Source organism: Takifugu flavidus, chromosome 3 (genome assembly GCF_003711565.1).
Source record: "Takifugu flavidus isolate HTHZ2018 chromosome 3, ASM371156v2, whole genome shotgun sequence".
NCBI classification, from domain to species: Eukaryota; Metazoa; Chordata; class Actinopteri; order Tetraodontiformes; family Tetraodontidae; genus Takifugu; species Takifugu flavidus.
The window spans coordinates 7,192,538-7,207,594 of NC_079522.1; the positions used below are offsets into that span (position 1 = coordinate 7,192,538).

General features: G+C 43.7%; 1 protein-coding gene across 11 annotated transcripts in view; it reads right to left on the reverse strand.

Annotated features, from left to right (window-relative positions):
- Nucleotides 1-15,057, reverse strand: part of dysf (dysferlin, limb girdle muscular dystrophy 2B (autosomal recessive)) — a 38,934-nt gene that overhangs the window by 15,711 nt on the left and 8,166 nt on the right. For 3 of the 11 annotated variants that reach the window (XM_057027041.1, XM_057027039.1, XM_057027042.1), the window contains 39 exons: nucleotides 14,667-14,772; nucleotides 14,426-14,549; nucleotides 14,093-14,349; nucleotides 13,890-14,018; nucleotides 13,748-13,810; nucleotides 13,588-13,638; nucleotides 13,466-13,496; nucleotides 13,283-13,398; nucleotides 12,963-13,089; nucleotides 12,789-12,892; nucleotides 12,633-12,701; nucleotides 12,509-12,552; nucleotides 12,310-12,392; nucleotides 11,550-11,582; nucleotides 11,258-11,373; nucleotides 11,068-11,181; nucleotides 10,814-10,991; nucleotides 10,616-10,740; nucleotides 10,436-10,542; nucleotides 10,128-10,323; nucleotides 9,901-10,047; nucleotides 9,693-9,824; nucleotides 9,361-9,527; nucleotides 9,180-9,294; nucleotides 9,006-9,111; nucleotides 8,786-8,928; nucleotides 8,372-8,545; nucleotides 8,087-8,171; nucleotides 7,935-8,012; nucleotides 5,675-5,856; nucleotides 5,454-5,594; nucleotides 5,342-5,371; nucleotides 5,225-5,260; nucleotides 4,967-5,008; nucleotides 4,503-4,604; nucleotides 4,241-4,402; nucleotides 2,506-2,677; nucleotides 2,350-2,423; nucleotides 1,049-1,108 (listed from right to left, as the gene is read on the reverse strand). In XM_057027041.1, the coding sequence (XP_056883021.1) occupies nucleotides 1,049-1,108; nucleotides 2,350-2,423; nucleotides 2,506-2,677; nucleotides 4,241-4,402; nucleotides 4,503-4,604; nucleotides 4,967-5,008; nucleotides 5,225-5,260; nucleotides 5,342-5,371; nucleotides 5,454-5,594; nucleotides 5,675-5,856; nucleotides 7,935-8,012; nucleotides 8,087-8,171; nucleotides 8,372-8,545; nucleotides 8,786-8,928; nucleotides 9,006-9,111; nucleotides 9,180-9,294; nucleotides 9,361-9,527; nucleotides 9,693-9,824; nucleotides 9,901-10,047; nucleotides 10,128-10,323; nucleotides 10,436-10,542; nucleotides 10,616-10,740; nucleotides 10,814-10,991; nucleotides 11,068-11,181; nucleotides 11,258-11,373; nucleotides 11,550-11,582; nucleotides 12,310-12,392; nucleotides 12,509-12,552; nucleotides 12,633-12,701; nucleotides 12,789-12,892; nucleotides 12,963-13,089; nucleotides 13,283-13,398; nucleotides 13,466-13,496; nucleotides 13,588-13,638; nucleotides 13,748-13,810; nucleotides 13,890-14,018; nucleotides 14,093-14,349; nucleotides 14,426-14,549; nucleotides 14,667-14,772 (4,321 nt within the window). The remainder of the gene's footprint in view (nucleotides 1-1,048; nucleotides 1,109-2,349; nucleotides 2,424-2,505; nucleotides 2,678-4,240; nucleotides 4,403-4,502; nucleotides 4,605-4,966; nucleotides 5,009-5,224; nucleotides 5,261-5,341; nucleotides 5,372-5,453; nucleotides 5,595-5,674; nucleotides 5,857-7,934; nucleotides 8,013-8,086; nucleotides 8,172-8,371; nucleotides 8,546-8,785; nucleotides 8,929-9,005; nucleotides 9,112-9,179; nucleotides 9,295-9,360; nucleotides 9,528-9,692; nucleotides 9,825-9,900; nucleotides 10,048-10,127; nucleotides 10,324-10,435; nucleotides 10,543-10,615; nucleotides 10,741-10,813; nucleotides 10,992-11,067; nucleotides 11,182-11,257; nucleotides 11,374-11,549; nucleotides 11,583-12,309; nucleotides 12,393-12,508; nucleotides 12,553-12,632; nucleotides 12,702-12,788; nucleotides 12,893-12,962; nucleotides 13,090-13,282; nucleotides 13,399-13,465; nucleotides 13,497-13,587; nucleotides 13,639-13,747; nucleotides 13,811-13,889; nucleotides 14,019-14,092; nucleotides 14,350-14,425; nucleotides 14,550-14,666; nucleotides 14,773-15,057) is intronic. The other 8 variants (XM_057027050.1, XM_057027043.1, XM_057027046.1 and 5 more) reach the window with 5 other exon arrangements.

Consider the following 15,057-nt stretch of genomic DNA (forward strand, 5'->3'; position numbering starts at 1 on the left):
AGCCTTTAATTTGACTTGTTTCAATATCTGATCCCTAATAAAAACAAATATCTTTGTTTAGAGAGAAAGAAATCACCCACAATTACTGTTGAGTGTAGAAAAGAGAGTCCTATTGGAAGTGTGTATTGAGTGAGTAAGGCCTTTAGGTTGACCTGGCTTAGGTAAATAACAATTTTGTAAAACCAATAATGAAGAGCAATGTCTCCTTTTCAAATCTAGGCTCACATATCTTTGGTAAACATGTGACTTAGTGTGCAGACCTCTCTGAATAACTCTGCTTTTCTACAATTCAACATTTAATCCCCCCATCTAGATGAAAACTACATCTCCTGCTGGACCTAAACAGGCTTCATAAATGCAGGGAATTCTCTCTGAGATTAGATCTTTGCTATAGTCTTGTAAATAAACCATCATGGGGCTTCCAGTGAACATGGGGTAGTCAATGTGTGTGAATGCTTAAATATTAGATCTCAGTCATTTAATTGAAGACTCTCTGATTTTACAGAAGGAATTCTGCATGTGGAACTTAAATTTCACTTACTGTTACTTTTATATCAGAGGATGAGTCGAAAGCTCAACTTATTAAGGTGGTGCAGATAAAAATAAGGCAGTATTTCTGAATTAAACCCTAAAAACTGCAATAGTGACCATAACACTGTCTCACACCTGTCTCTCAAACATCCTTGGTAGCGCTTTGTACTTCATGCCATTTTAAGTTCTTTGTGTCAAATATGCACAATGTACTGTGGATTATTCTACAAAGATTCTGAACCAAAATGAAGAAATGTCAACAAGAAGCTCACAAGTCTGCAGCTCTGCAAGGGCGGTGATATTTGGACCTTCTGACCTATAGAGAGCCAGTGTTGCCAGTGTGAACACTTACAAAATACATCAATGTTAGCATGTTTGAATGGGTTTAGAGGAACGTGGATGCAGAGGGAAGTTGAGACAGAGAGGACAGGAAGTGAAAGGGAATCACAGAAAGGATGTTTAACATTAACGGGTTTAACTGCAAGTGGATGAGTTAAATGATGATGATGTTACCTACATGGAGGCTGGAACTAGAGGTGGAGAGGTTAATGATAACTGAGCTGGCCCCGTCTGCAAGCTGCAGGAAACATGCACGCAGAGACAACACAACACACACCTGTTAGCAACAAACACATGTGATTAGATAAGATGCCAAGTCTTTTACATGAGCTAACATCCAAATAAACTAGGATAACTGGGCCCAACTGAAACCTTTCCTCTCTCTGGCGCCAGCTTTTGGATGTCAAGCGGACAAACATTAGAAAGACGGTGTTCATATATGCAAGTTTTCATCATGATCATTGTTGAGCATGTGGTCCTCCAGTTGTACTGGACTCGCACTCAGCTGTCAACATCATTCCGACTTCTGATATCAGTGTACAGAACAAGCCTAAATGGACGTGTAATGTTAAAGGAATGAAACAGGAATGAACAATTTACAGGAAACAAGGAGGAAATTTTAACATGAACACATCAGGTGTCTGTGAAGAAAAGAAATAGGAAAATGAATTAAAGGTTTCAAACCACAGAATGAGAGTATGTCGAATATGAATTATGTGTTTAAGAGGGCATGTGTCAAAAAATAAAAGAGATGGTACTGAAACAGTAGGAGAAAAGGGAGAGAAAATGAATAGAAGCAAATGACATTACAGGAGAATTGAATGTAGAGCCATAAAATGGAGATCAGAATATGAGAAAAGGGTTGAAGGGATTGGAGATAAAAAGGAGACGATCGGGAGAAGGGAAAAAGACGAGGATGATGACAGCCAAAAGGAGGTGAAAAGAAAGTGAATGGAGAGGAAAAAGTGATGAGAAGTATAGAAAACAGAGAAAGACCCCAGAACAGAAGCCTTGATTCATTGTATCCTCGGAGACGAGGTTGACAGGAATGAAAAAAAGAGGACTCCTCGGTGGGTGAGCGCTCTTTGAACTTCAATATAAAGGGCGGATTCGGTGGTTTTCCATGTTGTAGCCCATTAACATCAAACCCAGAACACTTTCAACATGCCTACAGAACATTTTCCAAGATTTTCCATGGTCGACAGATTTCTCTAAAATGGCAGACGTATGCTTAAATCACTACGGGCCACAACAAATATCAGAAGAAAACAGAAAACCCCACTCAGCGCTAACAATTCACTCAATTTCTGACAATCTCCAATCAAATTTTCCATAGTTGATAACATGTTTCAGCTGGCTTTCTTCAATAAGTACACCACTATTTATATTATACTGTATATTTTGTCATGAGTCTTCCCGAAGACATAAAGATTGGTTCTGTGTGTTGAAACCTCTGTGGATGTCTGCAGGTGGTTCTACCTGGTCGGGCATGAGGGGCTGCTCGTCATCAATGTCAATAAAAACGTCACCGCAGGCCGAGTGGGGCATCTCACCTGCACACACACAGCAGGGAAACACACTTCATTCCTAATTCGGTTATTTTACTGGGCCAGCTTGTGTTCTCACCACACGTACGTTTCCATTCATGTCCCTCGTCCTCGACTGCCTGTTCCTCGTCAGGGATGCAGTGATATTCCTCCAGGGACTGGACCGTGCACTGACCAACCACGGGCTTCCTCCCAAACTGACGGTTGTCGATGACTTTGATGACAATGGGCGGCATGTAAAGGTCCTCCCGGGGAAGCCTCTGCGGAGATAAGAGGGGCTTCTTGTGATCGGCCGCCTGAATGCTGATTGGTTATAATTACTGTTGTTTTTCTTTAATCTCGGAGTAAACAGGTATTTTTTGGCACAGCGGCCATTGCGGAGTCAGGAAATAGGAAGTGGCATTGTTCTCAAGTTTGGGAACTTCACAGTGGGACAGACAAAAACAAGGAAGACTGGCAGCAACTAAAGTAAACAGCTAGATGGTATGTTGGTGTATTAACTCATCAGCCCGCTGGTTAACATGCTAATACTAGCCTTTTCTTCAAAATAGATGATACTGAGATATTGATTTATACTGATATGACAGGCACAAACACACTGTGATTCTAATTATTAGTTTTGTAGTTAATGTCTGTAATTTTCAGAATATTTTTATTTCCCAAGTTTTATTACCTGACTTTGCACCACCCCGTTTTCATAAATCCAAGAAAATGTATAGCCGTGACAGGGCTTCCCTGTAATTATAGCCTCATTTATCCAGACAAAATGATCTGGTTGACCTGTCTGGCATTTAGAAAAGGTTTGAGTGGGACTGATGATCTTGAACTTGCACATTAAAGAGAGCGAACCGACATTAAGTGGTTAGACTCTTGAAGAGTTGAGTTTAAGGAAACTATGCACATGACATTTTCTTATGCCCTTGTGCCACACAAAAACACTTACGCAGTCAATTTCAGACCTTAATATTGTTAACATTAAAAGCCTGGACTGAGTTCAGAGTTTGAATTAATCTGAGGGAAAATTAAGTGCATATTTCCACCGTCCAGTTGAGGTTGTCACGCTCATGCAGTGGTCAAAATAGGACCTTAATCTCAACGTTAAACCACTGGTGCCAATGCGCGGACCTGTATTTAAAGGGAAAATATGTGAATATTTCCATAATCCACTTAAAGCTGTCACAATAAAACTGTGAAATGATCAACTTAAGACCTTAATATTGTTAACGTTAAGCTCTCTGGAGTCACCATTTGGAAAAATGAGAGCAATATTTCCACATTTAAGCTTTGGAGTTCATAAAGAAAGCCCTTAGGCAGAATGATAGGCCCCAAAATGAACCGTTACAGAAAGCAGATTCATATTAGAAGAACAGATAACTACAAGAGACCAATCTCACTTGACATTATGTTGAGTAGAATCAACATTTAAGTGGTACACTTGAATAACGTGTGCAAATAGTGAATTAATTAATGATTTACCAACACAGCGAGTCCAATTAAGATTTTTTTGCTGTTTCTGTTGAATTCTAAAGTGAAATTTAGGATAAAAGCAGGATTTCTGACTCTACCAGTGTTAGTAATTTTGGGCTTGTGGCCTATTTTTAACTGCAGAAACCTGATTTACAAAGTAGCATCTGTGGACAAAATTCCTGCTTTATGGCTAACAGAACGCAGAGGACTGGAGTACACTATTGTGGCGTCACTGATGAAGATAAATTACTGGCCAAAGCCACATCACAGCAAGGGCCTCATTAGCCATGAAAGCAGCGAGCCTCTGTGCTGATTACATCTACATAATGTGAGCATGTGCGTCTCTGTGTTCTCACCACATCAAGGATGAGCTTATTCTCGTCAAAGTTGGGCTTCTTCTTGACGCTGCGGATGACGCAGCTCTGGACCACCGTCCCTCCGCACTCCACCTGCAGGCTGGGGGAGTTGACGCTGGCCAACTGGAAGCTTTTGAGATTACGAACGCCCCACGCTAGTATCTGAAAGGGCGGAGCAGAGATCCGTCACTGCTTCAGTCTCAACCATCACATTATCTTTGAATTCCTTGAAAAGGATTTAATACGACACATATTGTGGTACCTCAATGGCAGTTCTTTGCAGAACAGGTTTGATTCCCTGAGGAATTACAAAGACATTGGGCTCTCTCTGAGGAGGTGGGTGGGGAAGGTCGGACTCATCCGGCTGCCAACAGTAGGACAGTTGAGGGTCAGTGACAGGTCACCATCAGGAGGCACAGACGTAAGGATGAGCCATGCTGTTGCATTCTTGTTTTCAATGACTGGTCAATCATGTTAGCGTGTTAGATGAGTTTTGTAGTGTTGAAGACAATTGGGTGAAACATTTAGATTAAGATAGGTGCAGATTTTTTTCCCCAGAAGCAGCTGAAGACAACACTCAGAAGACTTATTTGCTCTACTCTTACTGGTATGTTTCCCATTAACATGCTATTTAGCTTATTCTGAGCTCCAAAATGAATAAATAATAAAGATCATGCAGACGCGAGACAGGATGGTGTGTTCAAATGTCTCCCGTTGTGTTTGTACCCATTCCTGCAGACTTTCAAAGAGGAATCCTGGGAACATCAACTAAGGAAGCGAAGGACAGAGAGGGAGATGAAGATCAACGAGCCCGAAAGAGCAGAAATGTAATTAAAAGAAGAAGAAACACTGGAAGAAGTTTTTCAGAATAAGTGATAGAAACGTGTTTGCTACCACAACTACTTCTTTCATTGATCCATAAAAAAAAAATCGATGATTATTGTGCCTATTTCACAAATAAACATGATTTTCAATTTGTATTACCTCATCCAGAACACTCATGGAGGTCACGACATCCCCCTGTGGGTGTGACAGGATCTGATAAGAAGATGCTAAGAGTAATAAATTATACTTAGAGAAGAAGGAAAAGGAAAAACCAACCTCTAGTCCAGGAATATGATGAACTGCAGGCTACAGGAAGAAGAAGTTATGTCATTTATGAGATTAAATATTCAAAAAACATTAGGTAACAAACTATTCCCTTTTTTTCAACCTTTTCTCTGCATATGAGCTGGAAAGCGGCCAGCAGCTCGCCGGCGTTCCTGTCTCCTTGGCGAATGGGGAACCAGGCCAGGCATGGGGAGGCAGTGAGGGAGGGCTGGCACACGCAGCGGCCCATGAACTCATCGGCACCCTGGAGATTGAGAATGCATGGCCAAGGATTTTAAACGGCATTTTTCTTAATGTCACAGAAGCTCAGGGACAGACGCTCACGTATGTGTCCGCATCGTAGAGCTCCACCACGACGTTGGGCGGCGTGGCCGCCGTGACCTCTGGGTCGCCGAAAATCTCCACCTCGTAGAAGATGAGCGTCTGGTCCCAGGTGGGATTGAGGGTGTTACGTACAGTCACGGTTTTCTGAGACTGGTGGAGGAACGAGACAATGGCGTAGGGGTCTGGAGAGAGACGGCGTCCTCTGTCAACCTCAGGAACAACACGGTCTTCAAACATTATATTTGTGGATGCACGTCTGTCTGGTCCAACAACAGCAGCCCTTTTACAGCAGATGCCGCTTTACTAATTGGCTCCAGTTTGTCGTCACTGCTGTGAATTTTGGAGTGTTTACAGAGTAAAACTGACTGTGAAAGCGCCATCGTTAGCCAACACAGCGTGGAGCGAGCGCTGCAGACTGGAATCAGAGACGCCAACAACACTGGCAACACAAAGCAGTGTGTAATGTCTGCCTGGGAGCATCCAAACACTGTCGTTTTGTGCTCTCTGTGTCTTATCCTGACATCATAATTGCAAAATTCTTACAGTGTGAACATGAAGCAGAGATTTTTTTTGTTGTTTGTGGAAGAGAATGCCAGCAGCACATGAGTTCAGAGTACACATCTAAACTTTTCAACCTCATTTACTCTTACCTTACTTAAACCTGCCTAACCTCTACTGTTACGGAATACCCCTGAGAGATTTTAATAATCATAATCTGTAATGCGGATTTAATTAACATGCGTGTAAAGATTGTATTAGTGCAGAGAGATGTCCATGATTGTGCTCTAGCATCATACTAACACAGGTTAAAATGATACAGATTATTGTCTCATTTCATGGTGTCTGTTATAAGTGTGGTGTGTGTGTGTGTGTGTGTGTGTGTGTGTGTGTGTGTGTGTGTGTGTGTGTGTGTGTGTGTGTGTGTGTGTGTGTGCTATATATCAGTATTCCAAACAGTGACATCAACCGCTCAGGGATGCTGAGCTTGACAGACATCTGGGGAAGAACAAATGCATTAAAAACACATAAATACAGTAACACACACACACACACACACACACACACACACACACACACAAACGCACAGAGCTCGTTTATTATTTCAGGTCGAGCAAAGAGTCTCTATGGAGCCGTTAGTATTTGAGTAAACAGAAGCAAAGTTGCATTTTCCCACAAGTCCTCAATTAACCTCGGACACACTCATGGACACACACACATACATGAATATATACTAACACACCACCCATGGTGACCCATTCAATTACATCACTCTCCCAAAAGCACATTAGCTCATATAAACAGCAATACAAAAAGCTCAGGGGGGTTGAGAACATTCACGTGTGTAAAGGGAAACAGCAGCAGTTGAGACCCCAGTCGGGGCCACTGGGGTAAAAGAAAAAAGCACCATAAATGACTGGGAAGAAGGATGGAAAATCAGTTGTGAAAAAGGAGAGAGGGATAAGAAAGAAAGTTAGATTGCTGACTTAGCCTTTAATCACGCCCGCCAGCCGCCATTTATCACTACATTAACACACAGCTAAGGCCCCATCCATCAACTCTACTCAGCCTTTACACTGTATATGTGTCTGTTTCTTTGCTTTCCATCCTTAACCAACGTCCCTCCATCATCTATCACTGCCCTCTTCCTCTGTCTATTCATCCCACTGTTTTTCGAACGCTCCGTCTCTATTTTTACATCTGCGGTGGGTTTCTGATTAACGCTCGCACAGTAGCCACAGTTTCCATGACCTTCTCCGAGTTAAAGAAAAACATCGTTTCTTTCTCTCTGCCATTTCTCGGTCATTGTTTCTTTATGTAACCTTACTCTCCCCTCTTTAACTGGCTTTATATACTCATCTTTAAGGTCAATATCTTTGTGTTTTCCTTCCTTTGAATTTTACACATACTATAAAAGTATCTTAGAGCTGCTCGATCTGAGCCAAAAGAAACATGTTTCAATCATGTAAAAGTACAAAACGAACCAGACAAAAACCTTTAGAAAAAATACGTACTCTATATACATATATATATATAAATAAGTACTTTTGAATTCTCTGCAGGACACTCGATCACTGAAAAAAGTGGGGGGGTTTTTTGTACAGCAGCTCCACAAATATCCGAAGACCAGCTCAGACCTAAGTTGTGTCTCTGGAGGTGTTTTGGTTTTTTTACAAGTGTGTGGTGTTGTTGTTGTTGGCATAATTTGATCATAGGCATCAACAGATTCTATAGTTCGCGATCTTCCCTTACGCCACAATACCTGAAAAACCATCTTTGTCCATGGCCATCAGGTCTCTGGCTTGGTACAGGTAGCAGCGCAGGTGGTATCGGGTACCGCCTAAACACAGACATGCGGCAGTCTTTCTTACACTGACACTGAAAGGCAGAAAGTTCAGAGAATAAGAGGCTCACGGTCAAAGAAGCAGGAAATGGTGGGTCTGGTGACTCCAAAGGTCGTCGTGACAGACTTGTCATCATTCTTGTCCTCTATACTACTCTGTGGAAGGGTGAGGATGAGGGTTGGGTTAAAGTTGAAGGTCACACATGGACAAGAACTGACAGCTCTGAATTAAAGCAACTATGTAACACCTGTAGCTACTTGAGGAAAATGACTGTTTTAGAAGCTACTACTTAGATATTTCTCATCAGTATAATGGAAAGATAATGTTGACATTCTTGGACCAGGTTCTCTCTCACCAGAGAACACTCCAGAGCAAAGATTGCTGCAGGTCCTGTCTTCTCCAGCGGCTCCATCCGGCGCCTCCACCTGCGCCTCCGAAAGCAGTCTGTCTTCTTCTGCTTCAGGTGGAACCTCAGACCGAACAATGATGCGAACTCCCAGCCCTCCCTCTCTGCTTCATCTGGACGCTGCTGCAAAGAAACACACGCACGCACGCACATACTTCAAAAGCTGCAGTCTGTTTCTAACTCATTTATGCACCCATGCTGCCATCTAGTGTCAAATATAGGTAAAATCATCTGCTCAAATAAGGAAAAATTCAAATTTTATCTACTGTAAAAAAAAAAAAAAACCTCTCTGTATTGTCCAAGCTGAATGAAAAATAACAAAAAGCATTAAAACTGTTTGAAAACAAATGGATCCTCTTCTACCTTTCTGAGAGCGTCCATCTTCTTCTGGTCTCGTCTCCTCAGTCGTATCCACCTTCTCCTCCTGTTGGTGTGATACATCTTCTCTGATGGTACCCACGACTTCGGCCGACGGTCTGGAGGAATAGTTATTCCGTATTCCCAGCCTGGACGTAAATGGAGTACGAGATAAGAATTGGATTTGGCTCTGATTGCAGATGTGTTTGTGTGTATTTACACAAACCCTGATCATCCACGGCACGATTGAGATCTTCACTCCACTCTTCATCCTCCCACACCCAACCTGGTGGACATTCAACTTCGTCCTTTGGGACCGCCTTCTCTCCATTCTGACAGGCAAGCCCGTTTTAGTATGGCGTCGTGCAGGCACACATTTAGAGCATGGATGCACACATACCACATCAGTGTACCCCTCAGATATGCCAATCCACTGTCCCCCAGGTAACCGCATCTGGTTCTCAAAAACCTCTTCAGTGAAGGTCATGTGACCAGCATCTGCATCAATCAGGAGCCTGAGGGAACAATGTCAGATGTAATTCAGCGGCGGGAAGCAGCTGCTAACACAGACGCACACTTACGTCTTCTCGGGGCTAATGAACCAATCCCCAGCCCAGTTCCAACCATGTGAGGGTTTAAAGCTCTCTTTGGGTAGCTTAACTCTTCCAGAGATGTCGCTGAACTTGGGGTAGGTTAATCCCGCTGTCCCCCAATTTCCCACCAGAGCCAGTCGGGTCTGGTTCTCATACTATGGAGAAAGGCAATTAGATTTACTTTCACACTATCAGTATTATTCAAATGTTTATGGGCTGCCCCTGGATACACAAGATGCCTTGTAGGTACATATCTGATCTAGAATCACATATTGAAGCAATACTATTAAGATTTTGTGCATCTGGAAGGAGCATCTTACTGTTTCGGCAAAGACAGACAGTTTTCCCTCAGCGTACTGGTTGAAGTGTTTGACATCAGCAGCCAAACCAAACCAGACTTTCACTCTCAGCTGACCAGGAAGTTTAGCTTCTCCGCCAGTGCCCTGCGGGTACTGAAGAACACGCCACGCACGCCAGTGAGACGAGCAGTCCAGAACAACATGCGTGCATATGTGTGTGTCTGTGTACCTTGAGGAAGACAGTCTGCAGCTGTCCACAGTGTTTTCCACAATACTGCTGGGAGAAGATGACTGTGTGTGCAGGGATGCGGTGATAGGCCACCCTGCGGTCCCCCTGGAGCATCCATATCACAATGTCTGGAAGGCTGTTCTGAGGCTGGATGGGAGATACAGGCCACCTATCAGTCCCTCCATCACATGTATTTAAATCATCACACAGTTATGAGAGCCTCTCACCTCCTCGGCCATGGTTCTGAGCCTGCTGGCCCAGTCCTCTGCCTGCTCCATGACCGTAGAGAGTTCTGTTGCTGGGCCGTGCTTTAAAGCGTTTGCAGCAGAGACAATCTGCTGTAGGTGGAGAACACGAAGGTGCCTCAAAGAGTGATCCAATGGAGTCGCACACTGCCACTGTTTCAGAGAGGGCAGCTCCTCACTTGAGAGCAACAGAGAAAGGGACAAAATATAGAAAAAGGATTAAATCAACAGAACCACCATCTACAGAAGGGAGGAGGTTTGTATAGCCTTGATGGTTCTACAGTTTTTACCTGCAATCTGCGATGACCTGATCCAGCATTTCGATCACTCGGAGCTCCACCTCCTCCAGCTCACTGCCTGTCTTCACCTCCAGCTGCACCCGCTGCAGGTTTGCCTCCTGAATATACATACGCACAGATGCTTGTTCCCACTCTGCACAAACACCATGGACACAGTGGATAAAGACGCACCAGTCTGTCTATGATTGCCAGCAACATGTTCAGAGCCTCAATCCTCGGGTTGATGTCCTCCCATTCTGACGATAGAACCACCACTGGCTTTACGTTTCCCCACGGGAGGTAATAATAGTGACAACCTGGAAGACATGTTGCACAAATGAGTAATGTGCTTCAGTTAAAAAATGAACTCGCGCGTTATTTGGGAATTACCATCGAACACAGCCCTGCTGAACTGGGTCGTGGAGGCCAGCGGCAGGCAGGTGTAGTCAAACTTGTTACCATAGTTACCGATGCTGACCTCAAACTGGATGGCATCGTCAACGTCCTGGAGGAGTGTGGCTGAGTAAAACTCAACAAAGAGGGAGAACTTCCTTTTCCTTAGAAATTTCTGTGGGATAACGTGGAAAACATTGATGGAAGTTTTGCCTGCATGAATGTTGGGATTCATGGCAGCGGCGCCTCACCTCGACCACCATCAGGTTATCTGATGGGATGTCGTCACTCTTGTGCTCCGGCTTGTCTGCCAGTTTTGTAGTGAGCTCCAGTAAAACTCGTCCTCGATACGCCACACCCTCCCCCTGAGAGACAGGAGCAGATCTTTAAAAGTGATTGTTAACAGGAATATTTCTAAAGTGTAAGAAAAGAAAAAAGTACTTTTCCAAGGTTAAGCACTTCATGCGGATCATTGAAGGCAGAGAACTCTCTGGGGCTGCCGTACAAGTTGACAAAACACGGACCAAATGTTGGCAGGAAACCGAGACTGTCATCCACTGTAATGACACAAAATGGCCGCCAGGTTTTTAAACCAAACGGGACCCAATGAGCGACGATGAAAAAGAGGAAAAAGGAGTGGCACAAATGGCAAAACATAAGAGAATGTAGCAGAATAAAGAAGACAAGTCACAAAAATGAAGTGAAAATAGTTTAGAGAGGGTGTTGGACATACTGCCGGAGGGGAAGGTCCGGGGAGTCAAGTCATCTGAGTGCGTAGAAAGGAAGGATTGATTTAGAATAAAAGACAGAAATGAAAGAGATGTTTTGAATGCCACACACGTGTAAAAGAAAGCAGGCAAATGCAGGGGAACAACACAACACAACACAAGCTTCATTTGCTTCATCACCTCAGATGATGCTCAAAAGTTCCACCGCTGCAGACACCCAGGAAATGCTAACATTATCTAAATAGCAGCACATAAAGAGGCTTACCAATAAACCACAATGGGAACTTATGTCAAAGCCAATGATGACAAATAAAAACAACTTTTAAACACATTAAAAGGTTCAGGTCCAAATCTCTGACCTCATTGTTCTAACCTGATAGATTCAGGTACATTTTCTCTGAAATAAGCTCCAAAACACATGATTTAATCACTGATTTAAGGCGGCCATTAAGGATTCAAGCAGTGTTAGTCATTGAACATCAAAGAACTGGCTTTCATGCAAGTCAAAAAATAAAATGCACAATTTTTGCCAACCACAGATCTGTGTGGTTTTAGAAGATTGTCAGGTCTTTTACAAACTCAAAAGGTAATATATGAAGTTTAAAATGATGCTTATATATTTGAACCTTTTCTTTTAAGCTACTTCATTAATATAGGCGGAGGACAAGACAAGTGCAAACAACCCTGTGCCGTGGACATGAATGAATTCCACACCAAAACAGACCCAGTTAAATTGGTTTTTGGGTTGGATTTTTTTGAACTCACCCTCTATCTCACCACCAGGGGCAGAGATCTTTGACATGCACAGGTGAGCGGTGCCGATAACGTCATTGTGACTGGCTCTGTCCCTGAAATAATCCGAGAGAACCATAAAAGGTGAGAGAGCTGAACACATCAGAATAGCTGCACCACAAGCTTCAGCGGGTTGTCATGTAGGCGTAAAGTAATGTTTGTAAAGATTCACCAGTCCAGAATTCTGATCCTCATCTTCTCACACATGGATGGAAACTAAAGGGAGAGACAATGGATAGAATGTTGAGGACTCAGACTATTTGGTCATAAATGTAAAGAAAATGAAAGTTCCTTACCCTAATGGGCATGTTCAAACTCTGGTTCCATTGGGGATTGGCATTTTTCTCCAGAATCTTAGTACAGACCTAAAGCAGAAGATAAGAAGATAGACACGGTTCTTTCTCCAACATGAGATTAGATGCTCATTGCAAGCAGCAGGACTTTGTACTCACAGTCTTGCCAGCAAAGTGGATCTCCACCAATGGATCCACCAGGTTCTTCCTATTACTGTCAAACCCAAAAACCTGCCTCACCCCGTCCATGAAGGCATCATCCACTACAGACAAACAAATGAAGACCATTTTTATTCCATTCTTCCGCTCTTTAAAGCACAAACACTCACTTACTCTGTGGCAGGTCCTCAGCTCTGTAGATCCTCAGGGTGAAAGTAGCTCCTCTCAGCGATAGCCCTGCTGGCCTCAGGAGATTTCCTTCTATATCTTCTTTATCCTCCACACACTCACGTTTGTCAGCCTTGAAGAGCAACAAATGCATTGACACGGACGGAAACACAGAAAACGATGGGGTGAAACACGTTTCTGGTCATTATTGAAGAGGTTCAGGTCTTGGCCAAATATACTAGATGAATTTAAAGTCATATATATGGAGAGGAGAATCTCTAACAATGGACTTCAACGTTGTTTTTCCAAGACGTTTTTACACTCACTGGGGGTTCATCTCCGGCTGCCAGGACAAACAGGCTGACCTTCAGGTATCCTTTGACCCCGGCAGAGAGGTCATCGGGGTCACAGAGCAGCAGCCATTTCCTCAAGAAACAGTGTCCTAAAAATGATTGAAGAGACTGAGACTGCAGCTGACGTGCACCTTCGGCGTAAATTCATGGACTTACTGTGCTCATTGTAGATGGTGCCGACATCCAACTGCAGCATAGGCACAGCGCACGAACATAGAAGAAAATACAGTCTGAGCCAAAGGTCTTACATCACTGGCAGGTTAAAGTCAGAAGTTTACCTTGAATTCACCAATCACAGCATCAGTTCTAAGTGACCGGGAGTCACAAACCTGAGGGGAGGGTTATGGTTATTTATTTATAACTCATTACGGTCATCTTTATACGATACACACCATGGCAGGGGTGAACATAGGCTAGAACAATGGAAACCATTCTCACAGTGATGAAGATAGGCTCATCAAACAAGTCCGATGGCGTCTCAAAGAAGTTCAGGAAAAAGGTCTGTTGGAAGTGGGAAAACGAATTAGTGCCTTGCAAATGTATTCACAGCTAAATCATTGGAGCTTTTTCTGTTTTTCACCTCATCAAATATTGGGTTGTTTCCCTTCCTGATGCGAGTCCTCTTCGTCTGTCCTCCTACCACTATCTTGACAACGGGCTTGATGTTAATGCCTGGCAACTGTCGGCCCTCGATGACTCGAACGCGAACCTGGTCAGCACGTCAGAATTGTTTACACCACAGCGGCCATATTGGCTAATGTTAGCGGTATAGGGAATGCATACCTGCATGTCCTGCGGCTTGTTAGGCAAAGCTTTGGGCTGTCCGCTGGATCCCCTTCTCCTCTTCCTCAGCCCGCCGTGGGTGTTGTTGGATGGTGGCGAACGTTTAGGCGTCTGGGCGGCTGGGGACTCATTCCCTGTGGGCCCCTGAGGGCCCACAATGACCATGGAGTGTCCGTCATCAGCACCCTGGTCCTCTGCTGGCTCCAGCATTATCATGCTCTCTGTGTCCTCCTCACCCAAAGTGTCCAGAGAAATCACTGTTTTAAAAACACAACAGTAAAGCCAAAGCAACGCAGGCAGCCAGACATTTAACACATGACAGATTTTTGTCACTTGTGACAGTGTCCATCTCCACACTGGGGTTGGTGTGAGGCAGAACCTCAGGCTGGTGAAGAGCCTGGAAGATGGGAGCTGAACCAGGAGGAGGGATGTAGGAAACCTGCAGGGTCAGTGTGGCCTAGTGCAAAGATAGATAGATAGAATAATAGAATACATCCTGAAGGATCCCCTTCAAGGCAAGACAGATCGATTAAGCAGGAATGTAAAAGCATTTCTGGTTCACTGAACCACTCACCCCTGTGTTGTTTCTCTTGGTATCCACCAGAGAAATTGTGAAGGAGGCGGCCAGGTTGGGAGAGTTGAGCACATCTCTGAGAGCCAGACGACTTTCACCCAGAAATCTGAACCACAAAGGCATTTTCCATTATCAGGAAACCCCACTGTGACAGGTCTTTTTCCCCAGAAAACCCGAGCGGTCAGATCAGTAAATGAATCACACACATCGTGTGTGAATTGGTGGAAACGTTAAAAAACAAACTCCACGTGAACACAAAGAGATGATGGCTGGATTCTATCACGCCTGTACTCTCTCCTCTAAGGAAACAATAATAATTTTGACATTTTGATGAAGTGCAATGATCCAGGAATAACCAGCCATATCAGTTTTTCCATAAATCACTCTTTCG